This window comes from Gouania willdenowi, chromosome 14, assembly GCF_900634775.1.
Source record: "Gouania willdenowi chromosome 14, fGouWil2.1, whole genome shotgun sequence".
In the NCBI taxonomy this organism is placed as follows: Eukaryota; Metazoa; Chordata; class Actinopteri; order Blenniiformes; family Gobiesocidae; genus Gouania; species Gouania willdenowi.
Window position 1 is genome coordinate 2310936 of NC_041057.1, and position 25565 is coordinate 2336500.

Genomic DNA, 25565 nt, shown 5'->3' on the forward strand with positions numbered 1-25565 from the left:
ATGTATTCTAAAAAGTCAGAACAATTAGTTTAAACTGGCAAAAAAAATGTGCCAAAAAAGGCACTGAAAATTGCTGAAGTATCAGAAATGGGAGTAATGTAGCAAAAATGCATTAAAAGGAGCAAAAATATGGCAAAAAAGTGATGTAAATAGGTTAAATATGACAAGTTTGGTGTATTTGCAGAACAATGGTAAAAATAAGCAAAAATGGGCTCAAATTGTTACAAAAATATTTTTAGTTTCTTGAAGCATCTGGTGACCCCCTCCCAGTGTTTTACTCCCAAAAATGGGTTCCTGACGCCAAAGTTGAGAAATACGAAAAATAATGTTACATTGATCCAATCAATACATAAATTAGTCATCCAACTAATTAACCAACCACTATTATTAATCATATATTAATATTTATAATTAATCCTCTGTGTTGTGTTTTTTCCACATATTTATTGAACGTGTTTAATGAGAATAATGCATTTATTTAAGTTACTTTTAAATGAAACTCAAACCTGCAGCTGATCTGTTCTCCTTCATGTTACACGTGCGACATCTAGTGGACAAAAAAATAGCGAAAAACCATTTTTAGAGCTCAGCAACTGTACTGAACAACAGGCTTTGAAATTTGATGTAAAAGTAGCAGAAATGAGAGTAATGGAGCAAAAATGTCTTAAAAGGAGGAAAAATATGGCAAGAAAGGTGATGAAAATATGTTAAAAGATGGAAAGTTTGGTGTAGTTGAGTATATTTACTTCATTTATCAACACTGAATGTATGCATGTACAATACAGGAAACAGTGATGACATCATCATCATCAAATGTGAAAGGTTGCCATGGCAGCAAGATGAAAGGAAAAAAGAACCAACCACATAAAAGTAAAGAGTAAAGCTACTCTTTATGCTAATGAATGGGTTGGACAAACTCTCTCACTATTTGGAAGTTAAACAAACAATATTTCTGTATTTTTAAAACTTAAATTCTGACGAGAAAGCTGCAGGTAAGAGACTTTACCGACGTTACAAATTATTGTTTGAAATTTATTTTTACTCTGGTTTTCATACATTTAACATTTTATTCCTTGGGAAAAAACAACATTTGTACTGTTTTGAACAGTTTGAGAGTCTTTCAGAGCCTAAGGTGTGTACATATAACACATAAAATAAGGGTGTTTGACTTCAATTTTTGCAGAATGGATGTGATATAGCAGGATTACAATAATAATAAATAAATGAAGGCATATTTGATCATCTTATTATTAAAAATACTCATGTTCAAAAGGGTGAGGAAGAAGTGTAAAACGTTTCTAGTCCAATCCACTTGTATTCATTATTTAATTATTTAATAGTGCAGTGGAAGTTAAAAAAAAAAAAATGTCCCCCAATTATATTACTCAGTAAAGTAGAGATAAATATTACTTAAGTTATATAGTTGCGGAAAAAGGGTTAACAAAAAAAAAAAAAAATTCCTCAAAAAACATATTTAGTTTCTTAGTCTATCGACCCCAAATTGGGTTCCTGACCCCACGGTTGAGAACCCCTGGCCTACAGGATGTGTAGTAACTCTATATTATAAAATCAAATTTCATGAAACGATAAATATGAAATTGTCCAACAAACACTAAATCCTCATGACTTTGTTTCCCTTTATATTTTAAATCTCTCATTTTCTATCTGTTTACGCTGGGACCGTTACCTAGCAACATGACTATGCACGTTGAAACCTTTCAAAATAAACTCCCTACTCTAATACGATAGAAGTAACCTTTTGTTTTAGATTCAGATTTAAAACGTGTACATTAATGGTAAATGGACTTGATTTTATATAGAGCTTTATCACCACTGAAACAGTCTCAAAGCTCTTTACATATCAGCTCATTCACCCAGTCACTCTCACATTCACACACCAGTGGGACAGGACTGACATGCAAGGCGCTAGTCGACCACTGGGAGCAACTTAGGGTTCAGTGTCTTGCCCAAGGACACTTCGACACATAGTCAGGTACTGGGATCGAACCCCCAACCTCTCGACCAGAAGACGACCCACGGTCGCCCCTACATTAAAAACGTGTGTTTTGTTTGGTTTCATTGCGTTTCGTGCAGGATGAGCGCTGCTGCTCCGTTGCTAGGAATGCAGGTGCGTCGTTGCTAAGCGAAGGACCCCAGCTTTTTTTTTTTTTTTTTTGTTGCCCGCAGGAAAGCCCGTTTTGTTTTAACTTGTAAAAAGTAACACTATACGTTGAATAAACAATTTAAAAGCTGAAAACAGGGTTTAAACATCACACAGAGAATGCGCTGTAGTTTCCGTTTGTTGTATTTGTCAATCTTTGTGACGTGTTTTGTTTTTTATTTTATTTGTCGGCGGTCACAGGTCATCTACGTCCATCCTGCTGCTCCTCCGTGTGTTGCTGTATTATTTATATTTTATATATATTATATTTATTATATGTCGCTGTCTGTCGGTGTAGAGCAATTCAACGTTTTTTATATAGTTTAAATTACAACAATAGTTCATCTCGAAGCGAAGGAATGCTAAGTTAAGTATGTTCTGCTTTACTCACTTATCATTTAAAATAAACTAGTAGTTTGTTTGTTTGCGACATATTCTGGCAATGGTTTGGTTTGTTTGTTACTTTTCATCTCGTCCCCACACACAGAAGAAGCTGAGTATAAGTACACCCTAAAAATACTTATTTCTGCTGAATACAGATATGACTAAGTAACCAGATGCCTTCAAGAAACTGACAAATATGTTCTAAACAATTTCTTTCCATATTTTAACCCGTTTTCATCACTTTTTCTTTCCATATTCATCTTCATCAAATTTCACCACTTTTCCACCTAATATCTATATGTTGACCAATTATTGTCACTTTTAACCTCTTTTTCACCATATTTCAAGCTTTTTTTTTTCCAATTTAACCACATTCACAATTTATCATGCTCCTTATTTATTATTTAAACTAATTATTTCAATATTTACACTTTGAACTATTTTTTTACCACTTTTTCTATCCGTTTTTTGGTCACTTTTAACCCATTTTATTTCTGATTAAAACAAGGATTTACATCATTAAGATGACTATATACGAGGGCAGGTGTTCTCAACCTTGGGTTACCAGATGCCTTCAAGAAACAGAATATTTTCTGAACAATTTTAAGCCAATTTTTGCTTTTTATTTATTTATTTTTTTTAACCATTTTTCTGCAACAACACCAAACTTTCCATATTTTAACCTATTTTCATCACTTTTTCTTGCCATTTTTTTTCTCCTTTTAATGCATTTTTGCTTCTTTACTCCCATTTCTGACACTTCATCAAATTTCACCACTTTTCCACCTAATGTTACATATGATGACCCATTATTGTCACTTTTAACCTCTTTTTCACCATATTTCATGCTTCTTTTTTTTCCAATTTAACCACATTCATGATTTGTGATGCCCATTATTTATTATTTAAACTAATTCTTTCAATATTTACACTTTGAACTATTTTTACCACTTTTTCTGTCCGTGTTTTGGTCACTTTTAACCCATTTTATTTCTGATTAAAACAAGGATTTACATCTTTAAGATGACTATATACGAGGGCAAGTGTTCTCAACCTTGGGGTCAGGACCCCATTTGGGGTCGCAAGACACAGGGAGGGGGTCACCAGATGCATTTTTCTGCAACTACACCAAACTTTTCATATTTTAAGCTATTTTCATCACTTTTTCATATTTTTGCTTCTTTTAATGCATTTTTGCTCCATTACTCCCATTTCTGACACTTCTTCATCAAATTTCAATTCCTTTTATGCACTTTATTTTCCACTTATGTTGACCCATTATTGTCACTTTTAACCTCTTTTTTTTTTTTACCATATTTCATGCTTATTTTTTGCCAATTTAACCACATTCACAATTTATCATGCTCCTTATTTGCCAGTTTAAGCTAATTGTTCCAATATGACACTTTGAACCATGCATTATTTATTCATTTTTTTAAATTTTTTTTTAATAATGCTGTAATATTATTATCTCAGGTAGTGTAAACGTGACAGTGCTTTATTGGACATTTTAACATGCAGATCAATGACAAAATGAGTCTAATATTTGTAATATCCAGTCCTATTTGATCCTAAAAGACACAATAAGATACAAACTGTCATTTTCTTCTTGGATATTGGGATTATTAAGTTGATATGAATATTATCAGAAAACCTTTGGGGTCAAACTTATGGCCCGGGGGCCAAATCCAGCCCTTTGGAGCATCTATTTTGGCACACAGGAGAAAGTATATACAAATATACAAATTCAATGAATCTCCACAATATTTTGCACGGCTCACAGTTTTCCCCATGATTAAATCACATGATGGCGGTCATTTTTAATCTCAAATTGTTGAAGAACTCTTTTTTTTTTTTTTTAAATTGATCCACAAATATTTTCAAAATTAAATGTAAATTGGTCACAAAATCAAGTAAATTTAAAGTAAAGTGATATCTGTTTACATACTTTACACATCATTTACACGTGGAAGTGAAATTTCAGGTTGAAATAGTTTTTTTGACTAAAACCTGAGATTAAACTGCTCTGCATTTGGTCCCTGAACTAAAATAAATTTGACAGCCCTGGATTACAGAATTATAAACCATTTGCTAAAACAATATAAAACAAATCATTCTTCCTATTTTTGCACTTTTTCTTTATGTTAAATTAGTATATGTTGGGTTTGTAAAGTTTATTTTTGTTTGAAATTAAGTAAATAAAAAGGGTTCAAAGAGTCAATATTGAAACAATTAGTTTAAACTGGCAAATAATGGGCATGAATGTTGTCATTTTGTATATTTTACTCTAATTTTGTGTGTACGTGATGTTGTTTTGTATATTTGTCATTTTGTGTATTTATGTAGTCCTGTGTGTTTTGCAATTAATTTTGTATATTTTTTGTTATGGGGGGGAGAGTAATGTAAGTGAAAAAATATGAACAATTAGTTTAAACTGGCCAATAATGGGCGTGACAAATGGTGAATGTGGTTAAAATGGCAAAAAATATGGTAAAAAGAGGTTAAAAGTCAATATATATGCATATTAATATATGCAACATTAAGTGGAAAAGTAGTGGAAAAGGTTTAAAAGTGCTGAAAATCTCTCAAAAGTAGAACAAATGTGCAGAAAAGGCTTTGAAATTTGATGTAAAAGTAGCAGAAATGAGAGTAATGGAGCAAAAATGTCTTAAAAGGAGGAAAAATATGGCAAAAAAGGTGATGAAAATATGTTAAAAGATGGAAAGTTTGGTGTAGTTGAGTATATTTACTTCATTTATCAACACTGAATGTATGCATGTACAATACAGGAAACAGTGATGACATCATCATCAAATGTGAAAGGTTACCAGGGCAGCAAGATGAAAGGAAAAAAGAACCAACCACATAAAAGTAAAGAGTAAAGCTAGTCTTTATGCTAATGAATGGGTTGGACAAACTCTCTCACTATTTGGAAGTTAAACAAACAATATTTCTGTATTTTTAAAACTTAAATTCTGACGAGAAAGCTGCAGGTAAGAGACTTTACCGACGTTACAAATTATTGTTTGAAATTTATTTTTACTCTGGTTTTCATACATTTAACATTTTATTCCTTGGGAAAAAACAACATTTGTACTGTTTTGAACAGTTTGAGAGTCTTTCAGAGCCTAAGGTGTGTACATATAACACATAAAATAAGGGTGTTTGACTTCAATTTTTGCAGAATGGATTCTAATAATAATAAATAAATGAAGGCATATTTGATGATCAAATATTTTTTTTTAACCATTTTTCTGCAACTACACCAAACTTTCCATATTTTAAGCTATTTTCATCACTTTTTCATATTTTTGCTTCTTTTAATGCATTTTTGCTCCATTACTCCCATTTCTGACACTTCTTCATCAAATTTCAGTTCCTTTTATGTACTTTATTTTCCACTTATGTTGACCCATTATTGTCACTTTTAACCTCTTTTTTTTCCCATATTTCATGCTTATTTTTTGCCAATTTAACCACATTCACATATATCATGCTCCTTATTTGCCAGTTTAAACTAATTGTCCCAATATTGACACTTTGAACCATGCATTATTTATTCATTATTATTTTTTGAATAATGCTGTAATATTATTATCTCAGGTAGTGTAAACGTGACAGACCAACTGTTGAATATCTGTAATTAAGTATGGGGCAGGCTAAGGCTATATAATTGTTTTTCTTTTCTGGACATGGAATGTAATGAAGTTGAATATTTCTTGTGAATTGTGAACTTTACCATGAAATGAAATCTAATAATTTAATTTCTTTATCCACAGTGATAGAAGAAACAAAGCATTAAGATGGACTCCTACACTGTCCTAGAGTTGGTGGGAAAAGGTTCGTTTGGACGGGTTTACAGAGGTCGGAATAAACACACCTTACAGGTATTAACACGCCTCTTTTACACAAAAAAACTACATGAGGGGCTTCATTTTCTTAATCCATCACAAGGAGATAGCTGCTTCTTCAATGACGAGAACATGAAATTATCCAAACTGCTCGAGAAAAAAAAAAAACTCTGCCATTTCTGGTGTTTTTATGATTGGAAATTGGTGCCAAAACAATAGCAGATGTTGATATTGTGGCTTCCACAAAAGCACCTGAGCATGTCTGAAATTGAATGTCTAGCACAGGGGTTCTCAACCTTGGGGTAAGGACCCCATTTGTGGTTGCGAGAACTTTTTTTGCTCCTTTTAATGCATTTTTGCTATGTTACTCCATAACATTTCAATGCCTCTCCTTCACATTTTTTACACTTTCAAGACATTTTCAGCACTTACATAATCCCTTCGCTTCATTCTGATACAGTCCGATGACGTGCGACAACCTTGAGTAGATCAATTCAGAAACAAAGTTCCAGGTGGTGATGGAGGAGGAGGAAGGGGACGTAGCGTCATGTCTACACAAACATCCTTAGTGTATAGATGAGACAGCCTTGACGGCTGGCATGGGAAGCCAATGATGATAATGACGATTGGTTCCAATTCACTGTAAATGTTCTTTTTAGTAATTTGGACTTTGCGATGGGTCAGAAAGCTGCCAGCTCCAATCAGCAGCATGCCTGCTACCATAATTCCAATCATGTAGATGTCTTCCACGTCCTCAACAGAAAGAATGGACAAACACACGACCCTCCGCCAGGAGTCAAGCGTGTATCCAGCAGCAAACGTTTCTTTCGGACCGGCGGGCTCACCTCTGCCCGTTCTTTTTGTCGAAAAAATTAGGTCGATTGCATTGAGAGACCAACTGATCAATTCCATAATTTTGGTTTTTGGATAGAGATGTAAGGAGAGGCTCATTTTACATTCACAAGACAAAACAAGCAGTAGCCAGGGCAGATAAGGGAGGGAGCAGGGAATGCCACCGCCTTCATCGAGTGCTGGAGGAAGAATTGGCCCCTGAACTAAGTTGTTTTGACACCACAGGTTTAGACTTGTTGAAATGACTCACTTTTACCACCTAAATAGTTTGTGATGGAGTGAAAAACAACCATCTGTGGTCACTGTGTTGTCAGGTGGTGGCTCTGAAGTTCATTAAAAAGAGAGGTCTATCTCAGGCTGAGCTGAAAGAGCTGAAGAAAGAGATCAACATCATGACAGGTCTTCAGCACCCCAACATCGTGCAGCTCTACGACAGCTTTGAGACTCAATCTGAGGTAACTATCAGTCACACATTGAGCTATACAAGCTATCCTGGAGGGCTGCAGTCCTGCAACCTGATAACAGGATCCAAACTAGTTTTTCTTTATAATAAAAATCTTGTCTATGTTTGTGTAACAGGTGGTTATTGTAACGGAATTTGTAAAGGAAGAGTTGTTCCACATTCTGGAGGAGAATGAGAGCCTTCCTGAGAGAGTGGTATGAACTATATTCACTACAGAGATTTCAATCTACTTTATTAGTAAAAATGTAACATTTGACACCTTTGTCATGTTTAATTTGCAGGTTCAGAACATCGCCTGTCAGCTGGTCTCAGCTCTGTATTATTTACACTCCCATCGTATTATTCATCGTGACTTGAAGCCTCAAAACATCCTGTTGGGAAAAGGTGGCGTGGTGAAGTTATGTGACTTTGGGTAGGTTGTAGGTTGTAGAATATTTGGCGTTAAAGTTGTAAATGTACACGGCTGAAATGTTTCTTTATATCAGGGGTTCTCAACCTTACAGTCAGAACATGAGACGCTGGGAGTGGGTCGCCAGATGCCTTCAAGAAACTATAAGAATATGTTTTGAACATTTTTTGTTTATTTTTATAATTTTTCTGCATCTCCACCAAACTCACCATATTTTAACATATTTTCATCACTTTTTCTTGCCATATTTTTGCTCCTTTTAATGTATTTTTGCTACATTTTTCCCATTTCTGACACTTCTACATCAAATTTCAATGCCTTTTCTGCACATTTTTTCCACTTTCCAGACATGTTCAGCACTTATAAACCCTTTCTATAACTTTTCCACCTAATCTCACATATATTGACCCATTATTGTCTCTTTTAACCTCTTTTCACCATATTTCATGATTATTTTTTGCCAATTTAACTACATTCACCATTTGTTATGCCTATTATTTGCGTTTAAACTAATTGTTCCTACTTTTTTAATTACATTTACCCCATAACAAAATAGCAAAAAAGGCATAACATTAATTGCAAAACAGTAAACACACAGGACAATTACATAAATACACAAAATGACAGAAAAACAAATCAAATATACACAATTTTTTTTTTTAAAGATGACTTACATGTTCATTATTTGCCAGTTTAAACTCATTGTTTCTACTTTTTCTAATTTGCAACTTTTAACCAATTTCTGTGGTTTTTAAAATCCCATTTCACCACCTTTTCCACCATTTTTGGTCACTTTGAACCATTTTATTAGTGATTAAAACCAGGATTTCCATCTTTAAGATGACTATAATAATAATAAATGTTCCTGGATAACAGTGGATATTATTCAGATGAATAAATAAATGTGGTTATCACAGATTCATAGAACAATGGACCATCATTTTACTGACTTTATGGATGGACCCCAAAAATCTCACCCCTTTATTCCCCCTTATAGATGGTCCTGTCTCCAATGTTCATGTCTGTGTTCACCTTCAGCTGCAGTGGGGGTCCCCACTCTCTGGGACCTTTATTTTGGGGGTCATGGGCTAAAAAAGGTTGAGAACCTCAACTTTAAATGATGATTTATGAACCGGTGGCGTCTTGTTTTAGGTTTTCTCGAGCCATGAGTGATGTCACCATGGTGCTGACCTCCATCAAAGGCACGCCGCTCTACATGTCACCAGAGCTGGTGGAGGAGAAGCCCTACGACCACACGGCTGACCTGTGGGCCCTGGGCTGCATCCTGTACGAGCTCCACACGGGGGTACCCCCGTTCTACTGCAAGAAAATCCTCAACCTGCTCAACCTGATCATTAAGAGCAAGGTCACATGGCCCCAAACCATGAGCGAAGTCTGCACGGTAAGGTCAATATAAACAATAGATAGAGCCTCATATAGGCAAGTGGTGGTCCAGGGGCCACATGAGGCCCTTCGTCTCACAAAAAAATGACTTAAAAAAACACAAAACAGCAAAAATAAATAACTCCAAAAATATAAAAAAATAATTCCAAATAAACACATTATGACAACAGAAATACCCAAATGACAGAAAAATATAACAACAAAACAAAGTAAGATAAAAGAATATACAAAATGACAACACAAAACGTGTAAATACCACATGTAACTGTAATCTGTATTTTCATCCCTCACAGAATTTCCTGAAAGGTTTGCTGACCAAAGACCCCCTCCAGCGCTTGTCCTGGCCGGACCTCCTGCACCACCCGTTTGTTGCTGATGGTGTTACTGGTGAGGGCGACGCCCACTGGGGTTGGGGTCAATTACATATTTAATATTTATGGTTTGAGCATTTTTTGTGTCAGTATAGCCCTAAATTGAAATGTTTAAAAAATGGTAAAACCTGTGAAAGCTTGATATGAAACATATTTTAATAATTGTTAACTACAAACTGTATGTGTAGAACTGTACATATAGAACAATTTAGCATTAAATTATGATTGATCATTTTCATAGGATTTTCATGGCAATTACAATTACAAAGTCAATTATCTGAACTCCATTACAATTTAATTATGATTACAACAGCAACAGATTTTTAAGCGGGGCTACTGGACTCAAAACGTCCACACTTTGTTCTCTTTCTTCTTTTTGTTGTTGTTAAAGTTAGCTAGTTAAAATCACTACTCCTCTGTTATTAACGGATCAGGCTGAAATATAGTAGGTGGCACATACCAATATATAAATGGGGCCCATTACTCCGTACGTGTCATGGGGGTGCCAGGGGGCACCATTTTTTCAAATGACTACTCCTCCGTTAGTTCTCGTTAGATCAGAATGCAGTTTAGTATGAATACTCTATGAATGAATATGATGAGACGGTCGGAGCAGTTTTTTTTAAATGGGGTCCGGGGTCCCACCCCCCATTTCCGGTAATTTCCAAAGTTATGGGAACATAGTCGCGTGATATATCATTTCAAAGGTAATTCGACGTAGATTACGACTATGCCTCGCACAATTCGATTAGGGGCCAACCCACGGGTGCGCCAGGGGATTGAATTCTCGGGAACGTGGTACGTGCTATTTGGCGCAGAGTCGTTCCACGGGCCAGCCGTAGTTCATTCGAACTTGTTTCAATAATTACAATTATAATTACACCATAATTGTAATTAATTATGCGATAACAATTAAAATTGACCCCAACCCTCACGCACACATACGTCAGTGGTGATACATTTTAAATCTGTAAATTTCACGTGTGCAGGGTTGTGGTCAATTATAATTGTAATTGCGTAATTGGTAATTAATAACAGTGATAACGTAATAATAATTGTAATCAAATTGAAAAAACTTGTTGCTGTTGTAATCGTAATTGAATTGTAATTGAGTTCAGGTAATTGACTTTGTAATTGTAATTGGCAAGAGCAGTCTATAGAAGCTGCCAATTACAATGTAATTAAAGACAAAACTGAGGAGTGGGAACTTTTGACCACGAGGGACTTTTCCCAAATTCACACAATAAAATACAATAAATAAATAATCGTTTTCTGCTGCTTTGATTCTAACATATTACGTTTTCAGTGAAATGGTCCCAAACTTTTGACACTTTAGGTTGGTTCTTCTTCTTTTCTTCTTTTCACACTGTAAATGGTGAAGCGACACTGCACCCAACAGTTCATGTTATGGTACTGCAGCAAAAATGAAACAGAAAGATTTTATCCTGAATTTACAACATTAAACGACGCGTCGACGCAAATTTTTGTCATTCAACATTATCAATTATGTAACAAATCATTTTTGCATTATTGTATATGTTATCTTAACCCTGCATGTGTGTGTGTGTGTGTGTGTGTGTGTGTCAGTTGTGCCTGACGTGACCCTCCCCAGCCCGCTGACCGTCTCACCCAGTCCAAACATGTTGATTAAGAAACTAAAGCAAGCTGCAGAGAAGTCTGCGGCGACTGCAGGAAAAACAACATGGCTGCAAAGACTTCAGAAAAATGATAAGAGGAAGGAAACGCCCTCTGCCAAAGTGAGTGACATCACGGTTCTGGTAAAATACATTTTTCATTTATGTCAATTATCCATGTTCAATTACAAATCAATTACTATTAGGTCAACCTGCCTTTTTTCCAATTACAATTAAAATTGCAATTATTATTTTCCCCCTGAAATCAATTACAATTACATCATGAATGAATAAATTTCAAATTCAATTAATCACAATTACTGAGCCTTTAATAAATTAAACGTATCCTTCCTCTTGTGTTAGCTTTCTGTTAGCATCTCTATTGCTAACGGGTCAGTTTTGTGTTAGCTTTCTGTTAGCATCTCTATTGCTTACGGGTCAGTTTTGTGTTAGCTTTCTGTTAGCATCTCTAATGCTAATGGGTCAGTTTTGTGTTAGCTTTCTGTTAGCAAACATATTGTAACAATAGTTAACTATGTATGTGTAAATCATAGAACTGTAACATGGTTCCCTCATTTTGCATTTAATTAAATTGTAATTGACAGCTTTTATATAATTCACATTTCAATTACAATTACAAAATCAACTATCTGAACTGAAAAAAGTACAAAATGACAGTGAAAAATATAAAAAATGACAAAGAAAATGTACAAAATGAGTGAAAAATGTAGAAAATGACAACAAAAACACCCAAAATGAAAAAACAAAACAAAATGACAGCAAAAAGACAAAAAAAACATACAAAATGATATCGAAAATAGACAAAATGACAACAGAAATGCATAAACGCGACCCTCCTCTTGTGTTAGCGTTCTATTAGCATCTCTGATAATGGGTGAGTTTTGAACCATGTCCTATATCAGCTGTAAAATACACTAATAATGTTTTATTTATCATCCACTTTGTTTCTCATCTCTCGGTTACCTTGTTATATATTATATATATATACATATATAACATAATACTCAAGATAACTGAAATGTAGTGGGAAACCTTGATCTGAAACATATTTTAATGATTATTAACTATGTATACGTGAGCCATGGAACTGTAACATGGTTCACCAGTTTTATGTTTTCATTAAATTGTAGTATTTATAGAATTTCCATGACAATTACAATTACAAAGTCAATGAAATGAACTTAATTACAAATCAATTATGATTACAACCGCAACAGATGTTTTCAATTACAGTTACAATTATAACAATGTCATAATTGTAATTAATTATGCATGTTCACTTTTGTCTACTGAGATTTACCGCTAAAGAAACCTGTTAATTAGGTCTTTTTCTTTTTTTTTAATCACAAGGAAAACACTAACGGAGTCCGAGAAGGAGGAGCCAATTGTGACACGGCGGCAACACCAGCTTCTGCTTCACCACTATCACCACCACCACCACCATCAGCACCAGCACCAGCACCACCATCAGCACCAGCACCACTATCACCACCACCACCACCATCAGCACCAGCACCAGCACCACCATCAGCACGTGCACCACCATCAGCACGTGCACCAGCACCAGCACGTGCACCACCATCAGCACGTGCACCAGCACCAGCACCACCATCAGCACCAGCACCACCATCAGCACGTGGACCAGCACCAGCACCACCATCAGCACGTGCACCAGCACCAGCACCACCATCAGCACGTGCACCAGCACCAGCACCACCATCAGCACCAGCACCACCATCAGCACGTGCACCAGCACCAGCACCACCATCAGCACGTGCACCAGCACCAGCACCAACATCAGCACCAGCACCACCATCAGCACGTGCACCAGCAGCAGCACCACCATCAGCACGTGCACCAGCACCAGCACCACCATCAGCACCAGCACCACCATCAGCACGTGCACCAGCAGCAGCAGCACCATCAGCACGTGCACCAGCAGCAGCACCACCATCAGCACGTGCACCAGCAGCAGCACCAGCAGCAGCACCACCATCAGCACCAGCAGCACCATCAGCACCAGCATCACATGGGAACAAAACCAAACCTTCAGATCAAACTATTCAATCTCCGTGTCCAAGCACCAGACCAAAACAAAGGTGATCACTGCTCGTTCGAACTGACATGACGTATTTCATTTAAACAGGGGTTCTCAACCTTGGGGCTAGGACCCAATTTGAGGTCGCCAGATGTCTTTAAGAAACTAAGAATAAGTCCATTTTTGCTTATTTTTACCATTTTTCTGCAACTCCACCAAACTTGCCACATTTCAACCTATTACAACCTACATTACTCTTATTTTGACACTTCTCCATGTCTTTCCAGCACTTATAAACCCTTTCCTACGGAAGCCCTAAAGGGCCATGCTTTCATACATTTTATTTCCTCTGTTTTCCCGTAATAACGACTTAATTTTCTCGAGATAACGAGACTTTGTTTTCCAGAGCTAACGAGTTAATTTAATTTGTTTTCCCGAGATAACGGGATAATAAACAAAAGATTATCTGTGGTATTTGTGGCTTTAAAAAGGTTAAAAGTAACAGAAATAATAGGAAAATAAGGAGGAAATATGCACTGTACAACACATTGCAAATGTAAATACAGTCATTAGTTATAGGAAAGAGAAACCAGGTAAAACTATTCATGTGAACACTGTTGTTTTAATTTGAGCCATTTTTCTAATAGTTTATTGTTGAAAATATTGTCACGAGTCTCTAATTTTAGATGTGTGGGTACTAGAGAGTTCCACAGTTTTGCGAAAGCAGACTGACCAAAAGAAGTCGACCCATTATTGTGACTTTTAACCTTTTTTCACCATATTTCATGCTTTTATTTTTTTTTTCCCACCATTTGTTATGCCCATTATTTGCACATTAATTGCAAAACACACGACAACTACATGAATACACAAAATTCAAAAAAATATTCAAAATGACAACACAAGTACACAAAAATACTCTCAAAACACACAAAATGGCAGAAAAATATAGAAATTATGATAAAAACACACAAAAATTCCTGTAAATTCACAATTTAACAAAATTTCACTGATTTTAATGCTTTAATTGTGCCTACTTTGTAAATTACATTACCCCCCTCCATTTCTGCCACTTTTAAGCCAATATTGAAACTTTGAACCCCGCTCTCTGGCACCTTTATTTTGGGGGTGGTGGGCTGAAAAGGTTGAGAACCACTACATTGAAGCAGAGTGTTTGTGTTGTTCTCATCATTCTGATCACTCACTGCAGGAAACCAATCAGCAGAGTCGGCAAACGGAAGGTTGTCACTGTGAAGAAGGAACCAAAGCCAGTGGGTGGACGCCCTGAAGACACGCTGGTTAGCGACTCATGATCTTTGATTTATTGACATTTTGTCTTTATCTGATAAAAAACAATGCTGCTCTAATGTATCAACTCTGTTTCTTTGACTGACTTTTCTCCTTTTCTCACAGTTATATAACGGTTTTGTAACCGACGAGATGGTGCCCGGCCTCCTGGAGCACCTGGTTAGCCTGATGGCGACGCCTAACGTGGACACATTTAACCAGGCCAGCGCTGACCTGGGACTGCCTCACGTTCTTTTTGACCTGATTCATGACATGGTGGAGGACCTGTGTCTGAGTTCCGATGTGGTTCCTTTCCTTTCGCAGCAGGCGCTGCATCAGAGCATGATAGCACTGCTCATGTACTTGGAGAGGAACCAGGACTGGGCGGACCAGCAACACCGGTCTGTACATACTACTCATACTAACATACTACTCATACTAACATACTACTCATACTAACATACTACTCATACTAACATACTACTCATACTAACATACTACTCATACTAACGTACTACTCATACTAATGTACTACTCATACTAACATACTACTCATACTAACGTACTACTCATACTAATGTACTACTCATACTAACATACTACTCATACTAACGTACTACTCATACTAATGTACTACTCATACTAACGTACTACTCATACAAACGTAACGTAATACTACTCATACTAACGTACTACTCATACTAATGTAACGTAATACTACTCATACTAACGTACTACTCATACTAACGTACTACTCATACTAACATACTACTCATACTAACGTACTACTCATACTAACGTACTACTCATACAAACGTAACGTAATACTACTCATACTAACGTACTACTCATACTAATGTAACGTAATACTACTCATACTAACGTACTACTCATACTAACATACTACTCATACTAACGTACTACTCATACTAACGTACTACTCATACAAACGTAACGTAATACTACTCATACTAACATACTACTCATACTAACGTAACGTAATACTACTCATACTAACGTAACATAATACTACTCATATTAACATCCTACTCATAATAACATAAATCTACTACTACAAAAATGTGAATGTATTTGATCCCAGGGCCACATGATCAACATTTTTGTCATATTTCTGTGTGTATCTGTCGTGTAGTTCTCAGCGCACACAGGGGGGCAGATGTCACCTGTTCAGTCACTGATCCTCTCCCAGAGCATTAAAATGAGCTCCTTTAAGTTCAGTTGTCACACGTATAGAAAGCACATCTTTGCTTTGCTCCACCTCATGGACATTTTTTGTCCTTTCTTTCATTTTTTTGACGACTTTTCATCCAAATAATCTAACTTTTGCTTAATAAAGATCACTTGTTTTTTTCCTACATTTTGCCTCTTTTTGTTCCCCATTTTTGCCCTTTTTCACCATTGTTTACCAAATTTTGCTAATTTTCACTAATGTTTGGCCACATTTTGCTCATTTAAGTTACACCTTTGCCATTACATACCACCTGGTTCCTCTTTATTTGCCCATTTTTTGGCCATACTTTACTGCTTTTGGCCCATTTTAGTCACTTTTCACTCTTTTCTTGCAACGTTTTTGCCACTTTTGGACCATTTTTGGCCACCTGTTAACATGTCTGCTTCCACTAGCTTGTAAAAAAAAAAACATAGCGGACCGGACAATTTTTAGTCGACAGCCCACCAGGATGATGCCATTGTGAACACAATATGAACTCACATTTGCACCTGTTCTCACTCAAAGGATGATAAATGAGGACCATTGTGTGTTTAGTGTGTAGTACGTTACTGTGACATTTCCAACACTGCCACTGTCTGTCTCAACTAAACTCATCATGTGCTCCATTGTTCCAGGTGGGAGGAGCTTATCAAGCCATTCAAGAGGATTCTGTGTGAGCCCTCCCTCAGAGCGTTGGCAGTAAGTGACACACTCACATCGACCATAAGACACACACACATCGATCATAACACGCACACACCAACCTTAACACACACAACTACCATAACACACACACACACACATCTACCGTAACATACACATCAATCATAACACACACACACACACATCTACCATAACACACACACACACACACACACACATCTACCATAACACACACACACACATCTACCGTAACATACACATCAACCATAACACACACACACACACAACTACCATAACACACACACACACACATCTACCGTAACATACACATCTACCATAACACACACACACACACACACACACACACATCTACCATAACACACACACACACACACACACACACACACATCTACCATAACACACACACACACATCTACCGTAACATACACATCAACCATAACACACACACACACACATCTACCATAACACACACACACACATCTACCGTAACATACACATCAACCATAACACACACACACACACATCTACCATAACACACACACGCACACATCGACCATAACACGTGCACACACACACACACACACACATCTACCATAACACACACACACACACACACACACACACGCACACACACACACACACACACACACACACACACACACACACACACACGCACACACACACACACGCACACACACACACACACACACACACACACACACACACACACACACACACACACACAGACAGAGTTATAAAGAATACTGATATATGCTGTAGTAATGTTACTTGATTGTAATTTTACTCAAATACAAGTAAGTTATACATAAAATACTCAAGTAAAAGTAAAAAGCTGATCAATTAAATAGAACACAAAATAAAAGTTACTTTCACCCCCATGTTTATTGTTGGTAATAAATCTAGGTACGGGTCCCATGCATATAGTAAACATTTCATGTAGAAAACTTAATAATGAAGAGACCAAATCCAAATCTTAATTTATTTTCCACAAATGTATCTGTATAAGATAAAAGTTTTGTCAAAATGTAATTTTTTTATTTATTTCTTTAGTGTGTTTTATGTCGTTTTGTGTGTGTTTTTTGGAGTTGTATATTTTGATAGTTTTATGTATTTCTGTTGTCATTTTGAGTGTTTTGGTTGTTATTTTTTTGCATTTTTTGCTGTTTTACATTTTGTCGTTTTATGTATTTTTGTTGTCATTTTTGTGTGCGTTTTGTAATATAATAATATAATATAATAATGTCAATGAATTCAATTCAAAATAAATAAAATGATTATGCGCTAAGTATCGCTACATCTATGAACCCTAAAACAGAACATAACCTACATTCAATGCTGTGTTGTCACAATTTTTTTGTAGTTTCACGTTGTCTGTTGATCCTTTTAAAACAGAAAATGATCATTTACTCAGTGATGTTTGGTGTAGAAATATAACAAATCACTTCTTTAAAAATGTACTTAAGTACTAGTAAAATGACTGATTTAGGAATGTACTCCAAAAAGTACAAGTACCCATAAAAGCAACTCAATTACAGTAACACGAGTATTAATCCATTACTTTTACCTCTGCCTTTGTTTTCCAGCCTCTCTCGGCCTTGCTTTTGTGTCATTTCGCCGAACATGTGGATCTTCAGGTTGACGTGGAGAATGTAGGCTTCTTGCTGGAAGCGGTGGGCTTCGACCCCAGTCAGGTACTGCCTGGGTTTAACATTTCACATTTCACTGGACAAACATCCATAGGAACAAATACTAAGTGAAACTTGTTTTTCTTATCAGTTCCTAAAGCCGCCGCCCCCTCATGGACTGTGTGACGGTCTGATGTTCATAATCCTGAAAACAATCCGTGAGGCTGAAAACAACAGTTCTGTCCCGTTGTCTTTGAATCCACTGATGTTTGTAGACATTTGGAAACGGATCCACTCTGAATACCCAGAATACGACTTCTGTTCAGCAGATGGTAAAACTAATTTTTTATTTACACCAGACAAAAGTAAACTAACACACACACACACACACACACACACACACACACACTAATCTTTGTAGTTTCCTGTGGTAATGCTCTGATTGGTCGTTATTCTAATGCTGACATCTTTCTTTCTTTCAGGGCTGTGTTGGTTCCTTGAAGCTGTTTTTCATGTGCACGGCACAGATATGAACTCGTGTCTTCCTCAGTATTGTGAGAGAGAATCCAGATGTGTGGACACTCTGAGCCAGCTGTTGGCCCCCACTGGGTTAGTTGTTCCATCCTTTATCACACTTTAATTCTTCTAGAAATCATATATTTGCACCAATCAATGAATAAACAAATCATCTTTGGCAAAGGAAAAAAAAAACAAGTCAGAAAGTTTACATTCAATTTAAATCTTGATAATAATCCAATTTTAAAAAGATTAACATTTGTCGGTCATTTTATGATTATTTTTGTCATTTGTATTTATTTCTGTTGTTTTCGTGTCTTTTTGTTGTTATTAGAATTTATCCTGTTTTTGGTGTTATTTTGCGTGTTTTTTGTTTCATTTTGTGTTTTTCTTGTTGTTTTGTGTATTTTTTTGTTTCATTTTGTGTGTTTTTTGTTTCATTTTGTGTGTTTTTGGTGTTTTGTGTGTTTTTTGTTTCATTTTGTGTGTTTTTGGTGTTGTTTTGTGTATTTTTGTTTCATTTTGTGTGTTTTTGGTGTTGTTTTGTGTATTTTTTGTTTAATTTTGTGTGTTTTAGTGTTGTTTTGTGTGTTTTTGGTGTTTTGTGTGTTTTTGGTGTTGTTTTGTGTATTTTTTGTTTAATTTTGTGTGTTCTTGGTGTTTTGTGTTTTTTGTTTCATTTTGTGTGTTTTTGTTTCATTTTGTGTTTTTCGTGTTGTTTTGTGTATTTTTTGTTTCATTTTGTTTGTTTTTTGTTTCATTTTGTGTATTTTAGTGTTGTTTTGTGTGTTTTTGGTGTTGTTTTGTATATTTTCCTGTCATCCTGTGTATCTTTAATTTCTGTTGTGTATTTTGATTGTCATTTGTATATATTTCTATTGTTGTAGTGTATTTTTGTTGTTATCATGCATTTCTCTTGTGGATTCTCTATCTTTCTGTCATTTTGTGTGTTTCTTGTGTTGTTTTATGTGTTGTTTTATGTGTTTTTCATTTTATTTTGTGTGGTAGATGTCTTTTTACGTAGTTAATTTATTAACAGAGATTTTGTTATTTCAACCATTTAAAAACATTGTTCATGTAAATTGTTCTTATTTCTGAGTGCATGTCGTGGTGTGCCGCAGGTAAAAGTAACTTGAGTCAAACTTTTCCTCTCAGGTTTCCTTCTCCGGCTACAGTCGTTGTGGTTTCCCTGAGCTCTGAGCTCCTGCTCATCCCGTTTGTACTCCTGGACCTGCCAAAGCCCACCGTGGCCTCCATCCTGAACCTGTACCACGCCTCTGGTGTTGTTCCAAAGCTCCTGCAGGTCAGTTCCTCTCGGGCACTGGAAACACATTGCTTACAAACTAAGCTAGTTAGCATAGCGTGCATTGTTCATTGGAGATTTTATAGTATAGACTGAGCGTGTCTTAACTGCTCCTTTTTTAGGAAAGCTCCAGTATTCTGCTATTTGTTCTAAGAACCCCAACAACATAGTATTTAAGTCACTTTCATGACGCTTCTATAAACAGGCTGTTTTTTGGGCCTTCATGCATATACATCAGCATGAGTAGCTGTTGTCTTCCTTCTCCTCCTCACCTCTTCTAACCACAGAAAGTGTCCATTTAAGATGATAGTCCATTATTTTGTCCTAATGCTGCGTTGCATTGGGTCACAAACAGATCAGATCATCCTATGAAAGCGATACGAGGTGGTAACAGCTGCTAAAAATGGAACTGATTGTGAGCGCTCACGCTGCACTTTGGATTATGAACGTAAATAGATTAACTGTAATATCAACCTGTCTTTGTTATGTGTGTTTTAGCTGTGAGGTAGTTTGAGAGGGAGGAGCTCACATTCTTATATAGGGTAGGAGGAGCCAGGATCGTCAGGAGGAGGAGTTTCCCCATTATGACATCATAAGGGCGTTAAAATCCAACTGAACAGAACTTTTTCACATTTGTTCCTCTGAATGAGGCTAAATGAATGTATATCACTGTAGCAAAACCATTAGAAAGGGATTTTTCATAATACTGGACCTTTAAGGAAAAGTGGATAGGAAAGGAGATAGGAGGGAACATTCTGAGTTCTTTGGTGTGTAACACGTTGTTCTCCGTTGCTCTGACAGGTGTTGCCAAGTCTCCCTCATTCCCTGCTGGAGTGGCCCCTCCATCTGCTGAAGAGAATGCTGCTGATTGAGCCAGAGCGCTCACTCCCCCACCTCCGACAGGCCGCCAGGTTTCTGTCTGCACCCAGCGACGCCCACCCCACTGAGTCCTCACCCGGCGACGCCCACCCCACTGAGTTCTCACACCGCCGTTCTCTCTGCTCTCGGCTCCCTGACCTCCTGGGGCAACGCGCGCTGTGGGGAACGGCCGCCGTGCTTCTGAACGTCTTGTCCCATGTGGCTCGCACTTCCCTTTTCTCCGCTGGCTGCCGTCTCCACATAAACGCGTCGGTGCTGCGGCGCGCGCTGACTCACCACGACCCTGAGATCAGGGCGGCCACGTGCCGGCTGTTGGCTCACGTGAACCCACTGACCTCCCTCCCATCCCACCTGCCCCTCAACGACGTTTTCAAAGACTTGATCGACTGCCTGCACCATTCCTACATGCCTGTGCGGCGGAACGCGTGCTACGCGGTGGGAAACTGGTTGGTACACGTCATAGAAAGACAAATATTGAACAAGAAACGCCACGAGGACCTAGGCGAGGAGGAGCGGAGATGGGCAGAGCAAGCCGGGGTGGCGCTGCCTGTGCTGGTTCCACTGATGAATGACGACGACGCTATCATGCGCTGTCACTGCTGTGAGACGCTCAGGATCGCCGCGCTGGTGCACGGTGACGTGTCCCCCCTGCTGGACGACAACGTGCAGGCGGCGCTGTGGGAAACTGCAAATAAAGACTGCGACGCCGACGTGAGACGAGCCGCCAACGACACGCTGAGCTTCACAGCAAACAGGAAGTCCAGAAGAGCCCGTAAAAAGCAAGCGTGATCACATGATCAATACAACTGATCAATGAACCCCATCACATGGTTCTGTCCAAAGCTCAATAAAAATTTGCAAAACTCGGTTTTGTCTATTTTCTTGGTGATCGTTCTTTGCCTGAAGCAGGGTAGGGATCAATTACATTTTTCAATTACAATTGTGTCTTGAGCGGCATTTTTTTCCAATTCCAATTCCAAATACAATTATATTTTTCCCCTGAAAGTCAATTACAATTACATTCTCAATTACTACAGTTGAAATTCAATGAATCACAATTACGGAGCCTTTAATAAATAATTCCATTAAACTTAACTTTCCTCTTGTGTTAGCGTTCTGTTAGCATCTGTAATGCTAACGGGTCAGTTTGACCCATGTCTTAAATCAACTGTAAAATACAACAAAAAAAATATGATTTATCATCTAATTAGTTTCTCATCTCTTGATTACCTCGTTACGCATCATAATCAATGAAAATATTTCATACTTTTGATGTGGGAATTTATTTCTGTCAGTGTGCCCCTCGATTTATATATACACACACATATATATATATATATATATATATATATATATATATATATATTTAAATGGTAAAATGATCCTGAAGAGAAGTGACAGGGAAACTTGATATAAAAGATGTTTGAATTATGTTCACTGTGTGTGTGTGTGTGTGTGTGTGTGTGTGTGTGTGTGTGTGTGTGTAAGCCATGGAACTGTAACGATGGTTCCCCTGGTTTGTGTTTGATTAAATTGTAAATGATAATTTTGACGCAAAGTCAATAATCTGAACTGAATTACAATTCAATTACGATTAAAACAGCAACAGGGAAAGAAGGAATAATTAGTTTAAAATGGCAAATAATGGGCATGACAATTGGTGAATGTGGTTAAATTGGCAAAAAATAAGCATGAAATCTGGTGAAAAGAGGTTAAAAGTGACAATATTTGGTCAATATATAAAACATTAGGTGGAAAGGGTTTATAAGCTCTAAAAATGTCTTAAAAGTGGAGAAAATGTGATGTCAGAAATGGGAGTAATGTAGCAAAAAATACATTAAAAGGAGCAAAAATATGGCAAGAAACTGATGTAGTTGCAGAAAAATTGTAAAAATAAGCAAACATTGGCTCAAATTCTTAGTTTCTTGAAGGCATCTGGTGACCACAAATGAGGCCCTGACCCCAAGGTTGAGAACCCTTTAGTTAAAGCTTTCAAAACTTCATTAAGACATTTTTTTTGTTCATTGTTTTCTTTTATTTGTTTGTTCTATTTTGTTTTGTTTTACTTTTTTTAAATGCAGTTTTGATGGTAGTTAAAATGACCTTTTGTTTATTAATTAATGTAATAAACCAGTGTTTCCCAAACTTATATTTCTAATCACAAGTACCACTTTATCTCCAACAATAACCTTGATTTTAGGCCTTTTTATTCATTTATTTCTGATTTTTTAGAATTTGAACTTCACCTTTTGGTGTATTTTAATGAGTTGTGTCACAAATGATTATTGGTGGATGAGAAAAACGTCTTTGTGTGCATGAAAAAAAAAAAAAAAAAAGAACAAAATTTAAAATGTTAAAAAACAAACTGCACAAGTACCCCTAGACCTAGATCAGGGGTCTGCAACCTTTACTCTCTAAGGAACCATTTCACCTCATCTCACCTGGATTAAAGTCTCTCAGAGCTGAAAAAATACCTTCTCAATAAAGACAATACAGTGTATTAAATTATATACAGTCAAAATTATATAGAATAATGTTTGATTAGATTTGATTAGATTGTTATAGATCATCAATAAATAAAACAGTATGCTCATCTTCAAATTCTTACACATCTCAGTTTACAGAAACACAATGTTATATAAATATTTTTTCAGTTAATGTATTTGAAACACATGATCATGTGATCAACACATGCCAATTACTAATTTCTTGCTACACATAAAACACACATATTTAACCTGTACATTGGTGGTTAAATTAATTTGTTCCCACACAATTAAAATCTTTATTTTCTTCCAGAAATAGTGTTTTTGTTGGTTTAATTTTCTTACCAGGGATTTAAAACTTAAGGAAAGTTGATGGTCTGTAGATGTTGCAGGAGGTGAAGTAGGAAAGTGCTGAGTCATTGCACAACGTGATTTATTTTAGGTTAACAAATTGTTATATCTTGATTTTATTTGTCATTAATCATTAAAGCCACTGTATATAAAAAAAAAGCCATTGCAAAAGAGTCAAAGAGCCACATGAGGCTCCAGAGCCACAGGTTGCAGACCCCTGCCCGAGGGGGACACGTACTCCAGTTTGAGTATTTAAAAATAGACATAAAGAGAAGAGAAGAAGATCTAATGAGTATCTGTAAAAATAAATATTAAATAAATAAAAAATGTGTTTTACTAATTTATTAACGCGGAAGATTCATGTATATATTATTATATTATATCTTTAGATAAATATGGTTTAGTGTGTGTGTGTGTGTGTGTGTGTGTTGATGTTCTGATGGAGAGCACGTGTGGTCAGAACTCCACCGGGTCGTTCTGCGGTCCTTCCGCCGCGGCCTGTGTGTGACGTTGGACTGAAAACCGACCGACCGAGGCTCCGCTGCACGGTGTGAGACACATTTATTATTCTTTTCCTTTTAGAAACATATTTACATTTAGGACGAACGCTTGTCTATGTTTTTATGACACATTTTAGCAGCTGTTGGTGAAGGATTAAATGGTTTGTGTTCTTCCGCCTGCGCCGCGTTTTTAAATAAATTAGTCCGATTGAAAACAGCCTTTGGTTTGTCCTTTAAATTTATTATTTTTAATATTTATACTAGATGGTTTCTAAAATAACTAAATGTATCGCCATCGTATTTATCTTTTTACAAAAAGACGTTAAAAAGGGAGTGGAATAATAAATCTATTAAACGCGCTTTGAAAACAAGGATATTTAACTTTTTAAATGTTTAAATAAGGAGATGAGAAAGTAGTAATTTTGACAGAAATCATCACCAAATTTATAATTGTAGATTATTATTCTGTCTGTTTTGAATGTTAATAATAAAAATAAAAATGAAATAAAACACGCACACACAGTCCAGGTTAACGCGCTTTTTTTATTCTTCTAAAGTAAAAGTCTTGGACAACACAAGGCAAACACATATTTATAAATGAATATAATTGACATTACATTGCATTACAATGTGCTGAGTACATTTTTTTTTTTTAAATAATTATAATTATTTAATAGTTGATAGTACACCGCAGTAAAATAAATAATCGTCCAAAATCCAACATAAACTGCGTGAGAAATTACAGCCTGAAATAAATAATCGAGACTCGTTTTTAAACACAAAAAAGAAAAACGCATTTCACTAATATTTAACGACTTTCTAACATTGCTTGATTAAACAGAAAAGAAAACACACACAGTCTGCTTACCATATTAAAAAAGTTGTTATAAATTAGTGCAGTTTTAGCCACAGGCTTTGAAACTTATTGCAAGTTTAAAGAGAGAGAAAAATCCTTCAATTCCACACAGAGAAAAACACATGCAGAGGGAGGCTTCTAAAGCCATTATTATAGTTACAATCTTTGTACAGAGAAAACAAAGCATTTTAGCTCAAAAAACCCTAAAAAAAAACCATGTTTCAAAATAAAAAGATTT

At 36.4% G+C, this 25565-nt stretch overlaps 1 protein-coding gene across 1 annotated transcript; it reads left to right on the forward strand.

Moving 5' to 3' along the window:
• The first annotated feature begins 5447 nt into the window (after positions 1-5447).
• Positions 5448-21923, forward strand: stk36 (serine/threonine kinase 36 (fused homolog, Drosophila)). The gene is made up of 18 exons (XM_028467208.1): positions 5448-5538; positions 6325-6432; positions 7563-7703; positions 7828-7905; positions 7993-8123; positions 9273-9522; positions 9818-9911; positions 11483-11652; positions 12901-13084; positions 13463-13649; positions 14799-14886; positions 15002-15276; positions 16742-16805; positions 18395-18502; positions 18588-18768; positions 18919-19045; positions 20108-20255; positions 21057-21923. The coding sequence occupies exons 2-18, from the start codon at positions 6349-6351 to the stop codon at positions 21921-21923; spliced, it is 3177 nt and encodes a 1058-aa protein (XP_028323009.1). The 5' UTR covers positions 5448-5538; positions 6325-6348.
• Positions 21924-25565: the final 3642 nt, after the last annotated feature.

Coding starts and splice junctions, on each gene's coding strand:
- stk36 (XM_028467208.1), top strand. CDS start 6,349: ATGGACTCCTACACTGTCCTAGAGTTGGTGGGAAAAGGTTCGTTTGGA. Junction 13,085..13,462: donor ACCAGCACCACCATCAGCAC/GTGCACCACCAT, acceptor GTGCACCAGCAG/CAGCAGCACCATCAGCACGT. Junction 18,769..18,918: donor CGACTTCTGTTCAGCAGATG/GTAAAACTAATT, acceptor TCTTTCTTTCAG/GGCTGTGTTGGTTCCTTGAA.